At 33.6% G+C, this 19,393-nt stretch overlaps 1 protein-coding gene across 2 annotated transcripts in view; it reads right to left on the minus strand.

Moving 5' to 3' along the window:
- DNAJC15 (DnaJ heat shock protein family (Hsp40) member C15) overlaps positions 1–19,393 on the minus strand; it is an 80,405-nt gene that overhangs the window by 23,211 nt on the left and 37,801 nt on the right. For both annotated transcript variants that reach the window (XM_045839288.1, XM_045839289.1), the window contains 2 exons: positions 19,083–19,159; positions 4,659–4,729 (listed from right to left, as the gene is read on the minus strand). In XM_045839288.1, coding sequence (XP_045695244.1) covers positions 4,659–4,729; positions 19,083–19,159 — 148 coding nt within the window. The remainder of the gene's footprint in view (positions 1–4,658; positions 4,730–19,082; positions 19,160–19,393) is intronic.

The following is a 19,393-nucleotide window of genomic DNA, read 5'->3' on the forward strand; positions in this document are numbered from 1 at the left end:
CTAAATGTCAGCCACACAGGTTATAAATGGAATAAGTCATGTTCTTTACTCCTAAACATCTTACCCTTTATTAAGGAAAAATCAATATGATAAGATAAAATGATCTTTTTATCAAAAGAAATAATGAGCCTTGGCTGGTGTGGCTCAGAGGATTGAGCGCCAGCCTGTGAACCAAAGGGTTCCTGGTTCAATTCCCAGTCAGGGCATGTGCCTGGGTTACAGGCCAGGTCCCGAGTGGGGGGCATGTGACGTGTAACCACATACTGATGTTTCCCACTTTCTCTTTCTCCCTCCCTTCCCTTCTCTCTAAAATAAATAAATAAAATCTTTTAAAAAATAATAAACTCAAATACAATGCCTTCAATCTAATTAACATGTTGCAATGAAGGGAAAGATGACCCACTGAAAGAAATAAAAGACTAGTCATCTATCAAAAGACAAAATTGAGCTAATTATGTATCACTTTTTCTTAGTGAATCCATTTTGACTCTTGGTGATACTTTTTTTTCTAAATGTTTACAATTCATTTTTTAAGTGTAATATACTGCAATAAATTATAATATATTATACCAGGTCTTCATGTCAAATTTAGCTTCTTTTATAATGAGAGTAATCAGGGAAAATCCATTCTACAGTATGATTACTTTGATTTGTTTTTAATCTCAATATTTAATCTTATTTTGATTTAAATACTGTTAAAGAAGAGTAAGAATATTATGTTTATTGAAAGGGGAAAAAGACTGAGAGTAGGCAGGCAGATATTAGCAGAATGAAAGGAAGAAGTTTTTAGTAGTTAGAGTTGCCTACCAGTGTTTTGCCTTGCAAACAGGGAGCTCTCTATCCCTAGAAATCTTTAAGGACAGCTATCCAGCCATATTTACCAGGACAGCAGAAACAACCTTGATTTAGGAGGAAGTTCTGATTTAGATCAGTGTCTCTCAAACTATGGTGAAGAAGCAAAAAAAAAAAATTTCCAACTCTTTAGTAGACCAATATACAAAATTAAAAAGTATCACACATTTAGATGTCATGGCAATGTCAAACTGCTACAAATTTTTCTAAGTCAGTGATTTTCAACTTTTTTTATCTTGTGGCAAACATAAACTAATTACTAAAATTCTGTGGCACACCCAAAAATATATTTTTGCCAACCTGACAAAAAATAAGTATAATTTTGATTTACAAAATAGTAATAATAACAGCAACAACAATAGTAATTACCAACTTTTTGGCTCCAAAGTGATTTTTTAAAATATCAGGTGCTTAGATCTTCATATAAGTTAATACAGTAAAAAAAAAAGGTTCTTGCACTACCTCTTTTACTGCAATAACTTTTATAAAATGAAATAGCACAATTTCCCTTTTTTACCAAAACACGTATGAATGCTCATTTAAAACTTACAAAAAATTTTATTTTGGGCCATTTCTCACACATAATTCTCTAGGGTCACTTTCTTTGCACAAGCTGATAATGAAATCTGTAATAAATCACGGTTGAACACACAGTTAAAGTTCTTTCTTTTATCAGCAGGTAGCAAAACCAACAGAAAAGTAACTTTGGGGTGGGGTAAAGGTGGTAGACCACATTAATTTCAGAAGCATTGGGTAGATGATTTAAGTTTTTGGAATCACCTATAACAGTGCTGATTTGGCCAAAGCAAACATGGTGAAAAATTATAAAAAGAAGAGGCAGAATTAAGAGTTGACCATTCTCATGGACCTACAGGATAGTATGCTAAGTAAAATAACAGACAGACAAATACCATATATTTCACTTATATGTTAAATTGAAAGAACAAAGTAAACAAATAAAACAGGAACGAACTGAGATATAGAGAACAAAATGATGGTTGCCAGATAGTGGGAGGGAGTCTGGGGAGCTGAATGAGAAGAGTATAGGGATTAAGAAGTACAAATTGGCAGTTATAAAGGAGTCACAGGATATCAAATACAGCATGGGAAATATAGTCAATAATATTATAATAACTATGCATGGTGCCAAGTAGGTACTAGAATTATCAGGGGTACCACTTCATAAGTTATATAAATGTATAACCATTTTGTTATATACCTGAAACTAATATAATATTGAATGTCAACTGCATTTGTAAAATTTAAAACAAATTTTTAAAAAGTTGGCCATTCTCATACTTCCCCAAATGCGCTTGGCTTTCTTTCCAAGGAAAATCAGACATTTTTTTGTTAAAAATTGGTTATCTTCTTTCCATTAAAAACAAAACAAAATGAAACAAACTTCCTTCTTAAGAGACAATTTATAGATTTCTAAGCTGTCATCTCCCAACACTATTATATATGAATTCTTTCCCTGCAGTAGTGCCAACATTCCTTAATTCCCCATGCTTTCACTAGAGCAGAAATTCTTAAGTATGAGTATACAAATAGATTTTAGGAAGTCTGTGAACTCCCTGAAAATTCAAATATTTTAAATTTTGAGTGGATAAGCAATTTATACGGACAAAATTTCCACAGTTCCCAACACATTCTTAGAGGGAACAATAATCTATAAAAGTTAAAAGCATTTTTATTAAATGAAAAATGTGATCTGAATAGAAATATAGGGTATAGGTTCTTTATTAATGAAATAGGCATATAAAGATATTATATTACATCATATATGTATCAAGAAGAGCTTTAGAAATAAATCCCTTCAGTTTATAGATGATAAAACTGACATTCGGAGATGTTAAGGAGAGTGGCCAGCCCCTTGCTAACTAGAAGACAGGAGCCAGAGAAAACTGCTGGCCGCCTGCTTCCATGTCCGCACCCTCACACCCTGCTACCCACATGGGGACAGACAGGAGGATAATAGTAAGCACACTGCCGTCAGTCAACGATCCGCCTCTGCTACGTATACAATCTCAGAATAAATCAGGTTGTTAATTATTTAAACACTACTGGCTCATAAGACATATAAACATTTTCTTTTTTTTACTGAAGATATCTAAAAATACATATTCTCTTAGATACATTAGAACTCGCTTCCTTGCCAGCAGGCACAATCGATAACCTGTCAGTCATCTAAAAGACATGAGTACTTGATCCTACTGCAATCAATAAGAGCAGGGCCTACACCAGGCCTGGAAGGGACAGCGGATGTTTAGGAGACAGAAGGCTTCAAGGAGGCACTTAAACATGTTTCTTTCTGAGGCAATTACTCTGAAAGCCCACAATACAAAGTTAATTAGCTGAGTGTATCTTTCAGTTAACTGTTGAAGTTGTTTAGAAATTTTAAGGAAAAATTCATTTAAAAGGTGATTCCCTTGTTTATTCACACTAAAAAACAACAAGTTCAAAAACCAAAAGAGATAACGGTTAGTAAAAAGAACTGTTACAGTAATTAAGTGAGAAAATTAAAAAAAGTTTCATTTTGTTGTCAGTTAAGATGGGTGTGAATTCAAATCCTGTTTTAAATTTTTTCAAAATAATTATAAAACAAAAGTCTATAAATAAGAATCCAAGGGACACCTACCACCACCTTAACTTCTGAAATACAGCACAACTTTCTACCATCTGTTATTTTAGAGCAGAAACAGTAAGGAACATATGGGCTTTCTCTCTCAAGCAGCTGTAGTGTAGTTAAAGTTATAATAATTGTCTTTCTGTAAGATACATTTCATTAAAAACCTGGCCAGTTAAAAATAAATGGCTCAGCCTCAGAGCCTTCCAGAATAACATTAAGACATTCAGAATCTTCGATGACATACTATATTCAGAGATTTGGAGAATAGCCTCTAAATCTTGTGCTTCTTTATTTAAGCTTAAATAAATATAATTCATGGTGCACAATCAGTTTTTTTTTTATTTTTATTTTTGTTCAGTTAGTTGTCCCCATTGCTCACCACAACCCAGCCTCCCCAACTCTCACACAGTCAATCCCTGCCCCCCTCTTGCCTGTGCCCATGAGTACTCTATTCATGTTCCTTTGTTTGCCCCTTCCCCTTCTTTCACCTGTTATTCCCTTCCCCTCTCCCCTCTGGTTACTGCCAGTTTGTTCTTTATTTCAATGCCTCTGGTTATATTTTGCTTGCTTCTTTGTTTTGTTGATTAGCATACACTTATAGGTGAATCATAGGGCATTTGTCTTTCACTGCCTGGCTTATTTCACTTAGCATAATACTCTCCAGTTCCATCCATGCTGTTGCAAAGGATAGGAGCTCCTTTTCTTTCTGCTGTGTAGAATTCCATAGTGTAAATGTACTATAGTTTTTTGATCCACTCATTTGCTGATGGGCACTTAGATTGCTTCCAGCACTGGGCTGTTGTAAATTGTGGTGCTATGAACATAGGGTTGCAAAGGCTCTTTTGAATTGGTGATTCAGTATTCTTACGGTACAGTCCCAGTAGTGGGACTGTAGTTTCTCAGTCAAAAATCCAGCAACCTCAAATAAGGGTGAGGTACTCCCATATAAAAGTCAGTAACTAAGTTCTTAAAAGCTGATAATATAAATCTACCACTGCTGTGGGTCATACACTGAACTTCAACCTAAAGTCTCATTTGTTATAAGAAAACATCACAATACATTGGCATATATACTTTCATTTCAACTACGAATCATTTATCATGAGTTTAAGTAAACTGAAAGCAACTCAGAGTAGATTCTGAACCATATATTAGGAAAAATAAGAATTTCACTTACCTTTATCGGGGTGATTCAGAATCATGATTCTTCTGTGAGCAGTTCGAATCTTGGCCTTAGTAGCAGATGGGCTGTACAAAGAAATTAAAGAGCTTATAATAAATTACATCAAATGCAGATTATAAATCAATGGTTTATATGGGTTTCAAGAAATTAAAAACTAATGAGGATTTCACCATCTTGTGGATAAATATGAAATTACAGCCTATCACTAGTAATCACCAAAATGAATCACTGATTATTCAATGCTGCATGTATTTTTCTTCAGTCCTTTGTAATATCAGTCTTTATTTTCAATCAATTTAAAAAATAAAACAATACAGAGGGTAGGAGAGTCATAGTTTATAGATTATACTGTAAGTTTCAAAACTTATGCTTCAAATTATTTGGGGGGAAAGTCAGTATATAGAGTTTAGCAGACAGGTTCTTGGACTCCAGAGCTACTCCACTGCTGCGTTTTAATCCCACTGCCATGTAGAATGGTAACCTTCATCAATCTGTCAACCTCCCTATGCTTCAGTTTCCCCATTATACACCACAGTTAGGAAAGATATATTCCTAATAGAGTAACTGCAGGTATTAAATTAGTTAATGTCAACAAAGTGCTAACAGTACCTGTTGTATAACCAGTATTCCCTAATAGTTAGTTAGCTCTATTATTATTATTACTATTTTTTTTTCAATAGAGCATCTCAGTATTTCGTAACTTATAATTAATTTAACTTTGTAAGAATACTATGGGAAAAGCTTGTCTGCTAGAATCTATGCTCTAAATAAAAATTTTAAAAAGTTAAATAAACCTAAAACTACGTTGGCAAAACCTAATTTACCTAGTATTAGAAATGTTTCTCATTAGTACATTTTTAGGCAAATAAAAGAAATACAGTAACACTAACAACAAAATCTTAGTATTGCTACTTAGATCTTATTTAAAGTACTGAGCTTATCTGGGCCTCAAATGGAAATAACTGTACCTCACAAAGTATGGGGTGGTTTGTGAAGCTCAACATAATTTAATCTGTATGGATGATTCATGGTGTAGTAGATAAAAGCATGTACTTTTAGAGATAGTCAGATATAGGTTCAATATCTTGATTCCACCATTCATTAGCCACACAATTAGTTTTGCATATTTAAACTCCAAGTTATAATTTCCTCATATGTAAATTGTAAATAATAAAACAACTTCCCAGGATTATTTTAAGGATATATCACATAAGTAAAAAGATTAGTACGACTAATATATAGTGTTCAGAGAATTGTAGTTACTGTGGATATAAAGGATGCTAATAAAAATATATACTTCCTACTTTTAAAATGGAGTATAAATAACCTAATTTAACATTCCTTGAATGACTCAAAGCATTATCATAACTATTATTTAAGTACAAATAAATGGTTACAGTCTGCAGAGGTTTGCTTGCCCTTCTACTAAATGGTCAAATACTACTACTCATTTATGTTTTTCCATCGGTTTTGAACACTGCCTCCCTTACTATCAGCTGTCAATCCTTGATTCTGCTGGTGTTTCAGTCCATTGCCAGTTACTTGCTACTTCTAGTCTCCTAGGGTTAAATGACCAAACATGTTAAAATGCACTATCAATTGCTAGAAAAGCATGTAAAATATTTTTCTATGAATAAAATAAATGCCTAGAGTTAAAGAAGAAATCAAAAGAGAAATCAAAAATACTTTGAGACCAATGAAAATGGGACTACAACATAACAAAAGTTATGATAGAGCCAAAGCAGTTCTAAGAGGAAAGTTTGTAGCAATAAACTACAACATTAAGAAAAAAGAAAGAGCTCATATAACCAAACTTTATACTTCAGGGAACTAGAAAAAAAAGAACAAACTAAGTAGAAGGAAGGAAATAACAAATATCAGACTGAAAATAAATGACATAGAGGCTGAAGAGACAATAGAAAAGACCAGTGATATTAAGAATTATTTTATTGAAAAGATAAACAAAATATACAAATCATTAGCTAGACTCACCAAGGAAAAAAGGGGACTCAAATTAATAAAATCAGAAATAAAAGAGGAGACATTAAAATAATACCAGAAAAATACAAAGCATCCCAAGAGACTACTATGAAAAACTACACAACAAATTGGAAAATCTAAGATTGAAAAAATTCCTAGAAACTAACAACATACAGAAACTGAATCATAAAGAAACAGAAACTCAGCACAGGCCAATTACTAGTAATGCAATTAAATCAGTAATTAAGAATCTCCCAACATGGGATGCAAGGCTGGTTCAATATCCGCAAGTCAATTAACATGATACACCATGTAGACAAAATGAACCATAAAAATAATATGAACATATTGGTAGATGCAGAAAAAATATTTGACATAATCTAGCATCAATTTATGATGAAAACTCTTAGCAAAGTGAGGATAGAGGAAACATAATTCAATGTAATAAACACCATATATGACGAACCCACAGCAAACTCTTTTATTTAACATACTGGAAGTCCTAGCCATAACAATCAGATAAAAAAATAAATAAAAGGCATCCAAATTCAAAAGAAGTAAAACTATCACTATTTGCAGTTAACATAATATAAATACAATATATAGAGAACTGTAAAGATTCCACTAAAAAACTATTAGAATCAAAAAATGAATTCAGTAAAGTAGCAGAATAGAATATTAATATTCAGAAACAGGTTGCATTTATATAAAAACTATATATCAATCTATCAGGAAGAGAAGTTAAGAAAATAATCCACTTACAATTGTATCAACAAAAAAACCCCTAGCAATAAATTTAACCAAGAAGGTAAAATGCCTGCACTTGGAAAATTATAAGACATAGGAAAAAAAATACTGAAGATACAAATAAATGAAATCATATACCATGTCATGGATAGGAAAAATTAACATCATTAAAAAGTTGATTACCCAAAGCAATATACAGATTCAATGTAATCTCTATCAAAATGCCAATGACATTTTGCAAAGAACTAGGACAAATAATTCTAAAATTTATATGGAATCACAGAAGACCCTGAATAGGCACTGCAATCTTGAGAAAGAACAAAGTTGAAGGCATCATTGCTACCTGATATCAAACTATACAAGAATCCAGTAATCAAAGTAGCATGGTACTGGCATAAAAATAGACACAGAGATCAATGAAACAGAATAGAGGGCCCAGAAATAAACCCACACCTACATGGTCAATTAATCTATGACAAAAGAGGCAAGAATATACAATGGAGTAAAGACAGTCTACTTAATACATAGTGCTTAATACATTGTACAGATACAAGAAAAAAGTAAAACTAGACTGCCTTCTTAAACCATATATAAAAATAAACTCAAAATGAATTAAAGACCTAAATTGTAAGACCCAAAACCACAAAACACCTAGAAGAAAACATCAGGAGTAACCTCTCAAACTTTGTTTTTAGTAATATTTTTTCTGATATATCTCTTCGGGCAAGGGAAACAAAAGAAAAATGAATGGAACTACATCAAACTAGAAAGTTTTTGCACACCAAAGGAAACTGTCAATAAAACAAAAAGACAACCTATCAATTAGGAGAAGACAATCACCAATGATACATCCAATATAGGGATAATACCCAACATTTATAAAGAATTCTTATGACTTAACACGAAAACAAACAAACAATCCATTTAAAAATGGGAAAAGGCCCTGAATAGATACTTCTCCAAAGAGGACATACAGATGGCCAACAGACATGTGAAAAAATGCTCAATTTCACTCATCGTCAGAGAAATGCAAATTAAAACCATGATGAGGTATCATCTCACTACTGTCAGAATGGCTATTAACAAATTAACAAACAAGAGCTGGTGAGGATGTGGAGAAGAGAGAACCCCCTGTGCATTTGTTGGTAGGACTGCTACCATGGAAAACAGTATGGAGGTTCCTAAAGCATTAAAAATAGAACTATGTTATGACTCAGTAATTCCACTTCTGGGTATTTGTCTGAAGAAATCCAAAACAGTAATTCAAAAAGATGTATGAACTCCTATGTTCATTGCAGCATTATTTACAATAGCCATGATATGGAAGCAATCTAAGTTCCCATCAATAGATGACTGGATAAAGAGGTAGTCATACATATATACAATGGAATATCACTCAGCTATAAAAAGAATGAAATCTTACCATTTGCAACAACACAGATGGACTTAGAGGATAGTATTCTACCTAAAATAAATCAGATAGAGGGAGACAAATACCACATGACTTCACTTACATGTGGAATCTAAAGAACTGTAAATGAACAAATAAAACAGAAATAGACTCATAGATATGGAGAACAAACTGAGGGTTTCCAGATGGCAGGGGGTTTGGAGGACCGGGTGAAAAAGATAAAAGGATTAATAAGTACAAATTGGAAGTTACAAAGTAGTCACAGGGCTGTAAAGTACAACATAATGAATATAGTCAATTAATATTGTAATAACTTCGTATGAGGTGAGTAACAGACTTATCAGGGGATCACTCTGTAAATTATATAAATGTCTAACCACTATTCTGTACACCTGAAACTAATATAAAGTAAAAACAAATGCCAACTGTAATTGAAAAATTAAAATAAAAAAGAACCTCCCAAGAAAGGTAAGTCCAGGACAAGATGACTTAATTTAATTTTACCAAACATTTAAAGAGGAATTAATGTCAATTCTCCTCAACACTTCCAAAAATAGAAGGGGAGAGAGAGAACACTTCCAAACTCATTTTACAAGGCCAACATTATCCTGATACCAAAACCAGAAAAGGATACCAAAAAATCACAAATCCTCCTGAGGAATACAGATTTTAAAAAGTCCTCAGCAAAATATTAGCAAACAAAATCCAACAATACATTGAAAGGATCACACACCATAGTCAAGTGGGATTTATTCCAGGCATGCAAGAATAGTTCAAATATGCAAATCAATCAATGAGATACATCACACTACCAAAATGTAGGACAATAATCATACCAGCATTTGACAAAATTTAACATCCGTTTATAATATAAACTCTCAGCAAAGTGGACATAGAAGGAATATACCTCAACATAATGAAAGCCATAAATGACAAACCCACAACTAACTTCATACCCAATGGTGAAAAGCTTTTCCTCTAAGAGAAGGAACAAAACAATGCAGCCAATCTAGTCTCATTAAGTTTATGCAATACAGTATTGGAAATCCTAGTCATACCAATCAAGCAAGAAAAATAAAATAAAATAAACAGAAATTGAAAAGTAAGAAATAAAACTGTCACTATTTGTAGACTGTGTAACAATAAAAAAGAAAAATCTTAAAGGCTTCACTAAAAAGCTATGAGAATAAATAAATTCAGTAAGTTACAGAATAAAAAATTAATATACAGAAATCAGCCATTTCTATATACTATCAGAAATAGAAATTAATAAAACAATCCCATTACAATTATATCAAAATGAATAATGTACCTAGGAAGAAAATTTAACCATTAAGGTGAAAGAACTGTATTCTGAAAACTATTAAGATGATTAAAACAAATTTGAAGACAATACAAATAAATGAAAAGATATACCATATTTTGGGTTAGAATATTATTATTCAAATATCCATACTACACACAATAATCTACAGGTTCACTGTAATACCCATAAAAATACTAATGGCATTTTTCATAGACTAAAACAAAGAATTCTAAAATTTGCATGGAAGCACAAAAGACCTCAAATATCCAAAGCAATTCTGAGAAAAAAGAACAAAGCTGGAGGTACCACACTCCTTGATTTCAAACTATACTACAAAGCCATAGTAATCAAAACAGTACTGTACAGGCACAAAAACAGACACAGATGAGTGGAACAGAATAGAGAAACTAGAAATAAACCCACAGATATATGGTCAATTATTCTATGACAAAGGAGGCCAGAATATACAATGGAGAAAAACAGATTCTGATAGCTACATGCAAAAGAGTAAAACTGGACTGCTATCTTACACAACTTACAAAAAATAAATCCAAATGGATTAAAGACTTGAACATAACTGAAACCATAAAATTCCTAGAAAAAAAGTATACACAGTAAGCTCTCTGACGTGGGTTTTAGCAATATATTTTTTTTTTGGACCAGTCTCCTTAGGACAGAACAAAAGTAAAAATAAATAAATGGGATTACATCCAACTAAAAAGATTTTGCACAGCAAAGAAAACCATTCACAAAATAAAAAAACTTACTGAATAGGAGAAGGTACTTGCAAATCATATATATCCAATACGGAGTAAATATTTAAAATATATAAATAACATATGCAATTAAATATCAGAAAAACAAACAAGCCAATTAAAAAATTGGCAGAGGACCTGAACAGAAATCTTCCCAAATAAAACATACAGAAAGCCAACGAGTACATGAAAGATACTCAACATCACTAATTAGCAGGGAAATGCAAATCAAAACCACCATGAGATATCACTTCATATTTGTTACAATGACTATCATCAAAAAGACAAATTTATTCCCAAGTATTTTATTGTTTTCTGAAGCAATTGTGAATGGGACTGTTTTCTTGATTTCCCTTTCTGATGGTTCATTATTGGCATATAAAAATGCAACTAATTTCTGAGTATTAATTTTGCATCCTCCTACTTTACTGAATTCATTTATCAGTTGTAGTAGTTTCTTGTTGGAATCTTTGGGGCTCCCTGTGAACATCATCATGTTATCTGCAAATAAAGTCATTTTTACTTCTTCCTTTCCAATTTGTATGCCTTTTACTTCTTCTTGTCTGATTGCTGTGGCCTGGACTTCCAGCACTATGTTGAATAGTGAAAGCAGAAAACCCTATTTTGTTCCTGATCTTAAGGGGAACACTTGTAGTTCTTGCCCACTGAGTATGATGCTGGCGGTGGGTTTGTCCTATATGACTTTTATTATGTTTAGGTATATTCCCTCCATTCCTACTCTGCTCAGAATTTTTATTATAAATGGGTGCTGGATTTTATCAAATGTTTTTCTGCATCTATTGATATGATTATGTGGTTCTTGTCCTTCATTTTGTGTGGTATACCATATTTATTAATTTGCAAATGTTGAACCAATCTTGCATCCCAGAATAAATCCTACTCGATCGTGGCATATGATCTTTCTGATGTATTGCTGTTTGGTTTACAATTTTGTTCAAGATTTTAGCATCTTTTGCCCTGTAATTTTCTTTTTTGTAGTGTCTCGAAAAAGTAAAAATGGAACTGCCTTATGACTCAGTGACTCCATTTCTGGGAATTTATCCAACAAAACACTAGTTCAAAAGAATATAAACACCCTTATGTTCATTGTAGTGTGTTAATTACAATAGCAAAGATTTGGAAGCAGCCCAAGTGTCCATCAGTAGATGAGTGGATAAAATAACTACGGTACATTTATACAATGGAATTCAACCCAGCCGTAAAAAAGAAGAAAATTTTACTCTTTGCGACAGTATGGAAGGACTGGAGAACATTATGCTAAGTGAAATAAACCAGTCAGAGAAAGACAAATACATGATTTCACCTATATGTGGAATCTAAAGAACAAGCTGAACTAACCGGCAAAATAGAGACAGACTCATAGATAGAGTAGGCTGACAGCTGTGGTGGTCTGGTTGGGGGTTGATGGACCAAGAACCAAAGAAAAAAGCTCATGGACATAGACAACAGTGTGGTGATCGTAGGGAGGAGGGAGAAGGTAGAAGAGAGTATAAGGGAGATAAATGGTTTTGGAAAAATACAATAAAAATTTTAAAATGATACAAGGCATTGATAGGTGTTGATGAGACATGGAGATAAGGAAACCCTTTTACACTGTTAGTGGGAATGTAAATTGTTAAAATCACTATGGAAGAAGTATGGAGGTCTCTCAAAAAATCAAACATAGAATTACCATGCGATCCAGCAATTCTATGTCTTGGTATACAAGTATATGCAAAGGAAATGAAATCACTATCTTAAAGAGATATCATCATCCCCACGTTCATTCCAGCATTATTTACAATAGCCAAGATATGAAAACAACCTATGTATCCATTGACAGGTGAAGAAAATGTGAGATTATATATATAACTATATATATATAACTATATATAGTTATATATATAACTATATATAGTTAAGTTAAGCATATATATATATAAAATATATATATGCTTAACTATATGTATATAAGTAAAATGAAGTATTTTTCAATGTTACATTTAAATATTTAAAAAGAAATATTAGTCATAAAAAAGGAAATCTTGTCATTTGCGACAACATGAATAGAACTTGAGGGCATTAAGCTAAGAGAAATAAGTCAGACAGAGAAAGACAAATACTGTATGATATCACCTATATGTGGAATCTAAAAAAAGCTGAATTTATAGAAACAAAGAACATACTGGTAGAAGCCAGAGGTGGGGGAGTGGGAGCAAAACAGATGAAGGTAGTCTAAAGGTACAACTTCCAGTAAGATAATTAAGTGCTAGGGATGGAACGTATAGCATAATGACTGTAGTTAATAATACTGTCTTGCATATTTCAAAGTTCCTAAGAGAGTAAATCATAAAAACTCTTCATCACAAGAAAAAAATCTGTAACTATATTAGGTGTAGGATGTCTATGAAACATACTGTGGTAAACATTTTGCAATATATACATAAATATAATCATGTTGTTCACCTTAAACTAACATAAAATGTTATTTGTCAACTATATTTCAGAAAAACGGGGGGGGGTATTTAAATTTTTTAAAATAAAATATAAATATGTAATAAGTATTTTAGTATAAAAACTTAAGAATATTCCTTTCAGCTGTCTACATAAGTCTTTCAGGGACCATTTCTAACTTGCTTTTTGGTTTTTAGATTCCTCCCCAGAAAAACAGACATTGTTTGAATACACAGACTAGCAAATTTTGAGAAAAAAATCAACACTCTACCAGGGCTATGAGCATTTTATTGTTTAATTGCCTATTAAGAATAAAAAAGATGTTGCTAAGAAAAATTCCTGTATGATTTAGTGTCCTGAAGCTACATTTATTATTCCCCTCGCATTTTTTGGTGCTCTATAACACTTATTTCATTTATTAGTTATGTTTTCTAGTTTTGTGTATATAGTTGACATGTCTCCTTAGGTAGATACTAAACTACTTAAGGATAGAAGCTGTGATTTGGATCTTAAAATACTATCTAGTATTAAATATGCAACAGGTGCTTAATGCATTTTATACCACCCTCCATATGTAAATAAAGGGTTGTAAAAAGTTAAACTCTTTCAAAGAATAAAAGCTCTGTATTAGTAAATACAAACAATTTAAAAGATTATTGTATAATAGAAAATCTTCAAATAAAAAAGGGGGAGTTTTAAAAACTTTATAAATCCAACCAAATAATATTTACTCATCCAAACTTGCATCTAATTTTGGACATTAAGCTTTAATTTAGCACAAAGGAAAAAATTTGGCACTTCAGTCAAGATTATCCTTGAAAATCACTTGTATTGCCTATAAGTAACAATGCACATGGTTTTGTATATAAAACTCCCTAAGTATTACATACCCTGAGGTCTGACAACAAATGAACTAGATTCAAGTCAGTGGAAAGTTCTTTCGCACAAGTATAGCCACTCAAAATATTCTACCTTGGACTTCCGGCCAAGACGGAGGTGAAGGCAGACACATTGTGCCTCCTCCCACAACCAAAAGGACAACAACAAATTTAAAAACAAAAACCAACCAGAACTGCCAGGAAATCAAACTGTATGGAAGTCTGACAACCAAGGAGTTAAAGAAGAATGTTTCTTCATCCAGACCAATAGGAGAGACAGAGATGGGCAGCCGGGGCAAGGTGGCAACTGGAGGACCAGTGTGGGCAAAGCAGCAGCCGGCAGACTGGGCGATACCACATTCGCATGCAGACAAACCAGGAGGAACAACTGGGGATCAAGACAGACCACGAAACCCAGGGTTCCAGTGCGGGAAATAAAGCTTCAAAACCTCTGACTGAAAACACCTGTGGGGGTTGAGGCACCAGCAGGAAAAACTCCCAGCCTCACAGGAGAGTTCGCTGGAGAGACCTACAGGGTTCTAGAACATACACAAACCCATGCACCTGGGAATCAGCACTAGAAGGGCCCAATTTGCTTGTGGGTAGCGGGGGAAGTGACTGAAAACTGGCAGAGAGCACAGTAAATGGCACTGTTCCTTCTCAGACTCCTCCCCACCATACAGCGTCACAATGCAGCGACGCAGGTGGCCCCACTCCGTGAACACCTAAGGTTCTGCCCCTTACTATATAACAGGCATGCTGAGACTCAAAACATGGCCCAAATGAAAGAACAGATCAAAACTCCAGAAAAAATACAACTAAGCAACGAAGAGATAGTCAACCTATCAGATGCACAGTTCAAAACACTGGTTATCAGGATGCTCAAGGAACTCTCTGGGTGTTTCAACAGCATAAAAAAGACCCAGGCAGCAAGAAGGTTGCATTATATGAAATAAAGAAAAATCTACAGGGAACCAACAGTGGCGGGAAGGAAACTGGGACTCAAATCAACAGTTTGGAGCAGAAGAAAGAAACATTCAACCAGAACAGAATGAAAAAACAAGAATTTGAAAATATGAGGAGAGGCTTAGGATCCTCTGGGACATCTTTAAACATTCCAACATCCCCAAATAATAGGGATGTCAGAAGAAGAAGAGGAAGACCAAGAAACTGAAAACTTATTTGAACAAATAATGAAGGAGAACTCCCCCAATCTGGCAAAAGAAACAGACTTCCAGGAAGTCCAGAAAGCTCAGAGAGTCCCAAAGAAGTTGGACCCAAGGAAGCACACATCAAGACCCATCATAATTACATTACCCAAGATTAAAGATAAGGAGAGAATCTTAAAAGCAGCAAGAGAAAAGGAGACAGTTACCTACAAAGGAGTTCCCATTAGACTGTCAGCTGATTTCTCAAAAGAAACCCTTCAGGCAAGAAAGAGCTGGAAAGAAGTATTCCAAGTCATGAAAGTCAAGGACCTACATCCAAGATTACTCTATCCAACATAATGATCATTTAGAATGGAAGGGCAAATAAAGTGCTTCCCAGATAAGGGCAAGTTAAGGGAGTTCGTCATCACCAATCCCTTATCATATGAAATGTTAAAGGGACTTATCTAAGAAAAAGAAGATCAAAGATATGAACAGTAAAATGACAACAAACTCATAGCTATTAACCACCAAACCTAAAAAAAACAAACTAAACAAACAACTAGAACAGGAAAAGAATCACAGAAATGGAAATCACATAGAAGGTTGTCTGTGGAGGAATAGGAGGGGGAAAGAGTGGGAAAAGGTACAGAGAATAAGTAGTATAAATGGTAGGTAGAAAATAGGGAGAGGTTAAGAATAGTATAGGAAATATAGAAGCCAAAGAACTTATATGTACAACCCATGGACATGAACTAAAGGGGGAATGTGGGTTGTGCAGGGCGGAGGGGAATAATGGAGGGAAAATGGGACAAATGTAATAGCATAATCAATAAAATATATTTAAAAAAACAATTAAAAATAAAAATTAAAAAAAATATTCTACTTTTAAGAAAATAATTATAAGACTCCTAGTGATCAGCTTTGGGAATAAAGAAAGTACTATCCTTTGCCTACAGAGTTTGTCCTCTTTAAGTCCCTTACACCTTAATATATTTTAATACATTTACCTGTTGTAAAGATTACACAAGATGGGAGAATCCTAGTTCTTAAATATAGTATAAACATTAAATATAGTTCTAATTTATTTCCAGTGTAGATAATTTCACCACGAAACTGAACATGTAACTTTAAATAGCATGTTGCCTAGATTAGCCATTTCAAATTGTGCTCCCTGGAACAGGATCCAGACTCATCTTTTTTACTGTTGGTTTTTTGAATAACATTTAAACAGAGTTCCATAGAAGCTTGTAGAAGGTTTTAAAGTCACAAATGTGCATCATTTCAGAAAATATCAGGTATTATTGTGATAGGACATAACTGAACTGTAGCCATTCTTAGCAGTAGTCTCAAGGTCCCACACTAACCCCCCCATTCTGCTTCTGTAAGCCTGCTTCCCGCCAGAGACCCCTCCGCTCTCCTGCTTGCCGCCTTTGCAGAATATAAGCAAGCCCCTGCCTGAGAATTTGGAGACTGCCTCCTCCTGGTCCGCATGCATGAATAAAACTCCACTTCGTAAACCCTGAAGCTGTCTGAGTCACCTTTTCTGTAACATTATAACAACTTTTCTGGACAGTAAAATATTTTAGGCTTTGTAAGAATGTATAGTACAGAATCATCTAATAGCACACAGAGTATTTTTTAAATAAATCAACAGTCTGCTCCAAAAGGTAGGTAAATTACCTTTACCTACTTGTTCTATAGTGTAAGTAGTTTAGATTCATTGACCACAGAAAATGGAATCACAACAGTATACTGACATCTTGAAGAATCTCCTCAAAATCAACATTACCCAAATGAAAGAAGAGGCTAAAGGAAAGCAAATTAGTTTTACCCTTCTATTTAATGGTTAAGAGCAAATATTTAGCTCCTGCATTCATAATGAAGATGGGAAGAAAGAGGAGCCAACATTTATTCAGCACCTGTTATTTCACAGGCACTTTTATAAAAAGGTATTGGCTTATCAATTTATATTATTCCAATAAAGCTACATATTAATTCCAATTCAAAATTGAAGAGACTGAAGTGCAGAAAAGCTAAAAATAACTTCACCAAGATCATACAATGCAGTGCCTCAGTGATAGAATAAGAATCTGTTTTTGTTTATATGGCATTTATTGAGTAGTTAATAAGTGCCATGTTTATGTCAAGAATTTTTAAAATTTTTATTTAATGATTTTAGAGAGAGGAAGGGAGAGAGACACAGAGAGAGAGACACTGATATGTTGTTCCACTTATTTATGCATTCACTGGTTGATTTTTGTATGTGTCCTGACCTGGGACAGAATCTGCAATCGTGGCCTATCAGATTGATGAGCTAACCAATCGAGCTACACAGCTAGGGTGATGTTAAGAATGTCATATGCAGTAGAAATTAATATTACCTGTGCTCTGAACTTTATAACTGTGTACCCAATGTACTTTAAGTCAACTTCTAATTATCAGTCCTAATATGAGTGCCATGGCTGATATGAAGGGATAGTCTCAAAAACCCTTGTGTTTGGCTTATAATGTGTTTCATATTCACATTTCAAGACTATGAATGGGATGTTATGGGGGACCCAACAGAAGTTAAAAAAAATAACAAGGCTATTCTGAATAATATTAAAGCAAAGAATAGTCAGCAATGTATGTAACTTGCTAATTTGGTACCCCTCTTTAAAATCATTTTTCTTTTATTTTCAGATTAAGACAGGGCTCATCTATTATTTAAATAAAGCACCAAGCTAAAATGAGCCATTTTCTCTCCTCCCTCTCCCTTTTTGTTTTTTTTCTCGCTAAGTTTTCAGAAACAATAAATGTTTTGGGCTTAAAAATCTGCTAGTCTAAAGGACATTGTAAAAATTATGCCAATATATTGTCCTGATTGGTGTGGCTCAGTGGGTTGGGCATCATCCCACAAGCTGAAAGGTCACTGCTTCAATTCCCAGTCAGGGCACATGCCTAGGTTGTGGGCCAGGTCCTTGGCTGGGGGCATGCAAGAGGCAGTCAATCAATGTTTCCCTCAAACATCAATGTTTCTCTCCCTCTCTCCCTCCCCCTAAAAATAAATAAAATCTTAAAAATACTATGCCAATATAGAACTTTATGATCTATTTGCTTAATTATGTTGCTCACATCACCAGGGAATTTTGTAGATGACATATTATATACTATAACCAACTCCCACAAAAATTACATGAGCTCTAAGGGAACTTCGGGTAAAAACCTGAATGCAGCTATTGGTAAATCTATAGTAGGGGAATTATTAACTTTAAGTGTTAAATGATATCACACAGCAATCATACAATATCATTAACTTTCTCCTATACCATCTTAATGTTAGACAATAAATGCATACTGTGAAAGAAGCATAAAATAATATGCTAGATGTCAAATTATAGAACTAGAACTGTGAAAGAGCCCATATTATAACTGAAAATATAATACATATCAAAATATAAAACTGAATCCAGAAAGAGTTCAGTGTCACAATAAGGAATATTATAATTGCTTTGAAACTTTAGCATTGAATATAACTCCTTGTTAGGGAATAAATATACATCACAACTTTGCCTGATTTTTTGGGGGTGTGAGATACTCTCTAAGATATGAGGTTTTAAAATGTAAAAATTTGACATTTTCTCCTCTGCCTCCTATTCATAATTTAAAACATAAGGACAACTTTATCATAACATTTTCTCCATTTCCAATACAAACTTGGCCACAGAGCAAAATAATACTTATGCAGCACACCTACCTTACACCCAAAATAAGACTAGCTTCTCGCCTACTCATTTTCTGTTCAAATCCTCCTTTATAGTAGGATGAAAGACTCTGTACAGGTAAAAAGAACAGAAGTAATTAGTTCCAGGTATGAGGTGGCATGGCCTCAATCTCATCACATAGTTGCAGTAATTTATTTTACTAGAAGTCATCTTGAAATTCCAGGGGCAAAGAAAGCACTAAAAAATGATCCTTTACTAATACCAAGATGAACACTTAAAAAAAATTACCATTTTTTTACTTTCAAATATAATATTTCTACACTGAGATATAAATAAAAGAATA

This window comes from Phyllostomus hastatus, unplaced genomic scaffold, assembly GCF_019186645.2.
Source record: "Phyllostomus hastatus isolate PE091 unplaced genomic scaffold, TTU_PhHast_1.1 phas_contig_29, whole genome shotgun sequence".
Taxonomy (NCBI): domain Eukaryota; kingdom Metazoa; phylum Chordata; class Mammalia; order Chiroptera; family Phyllostomidae; genus Phyllostomus; species Phyllostomus hastatus.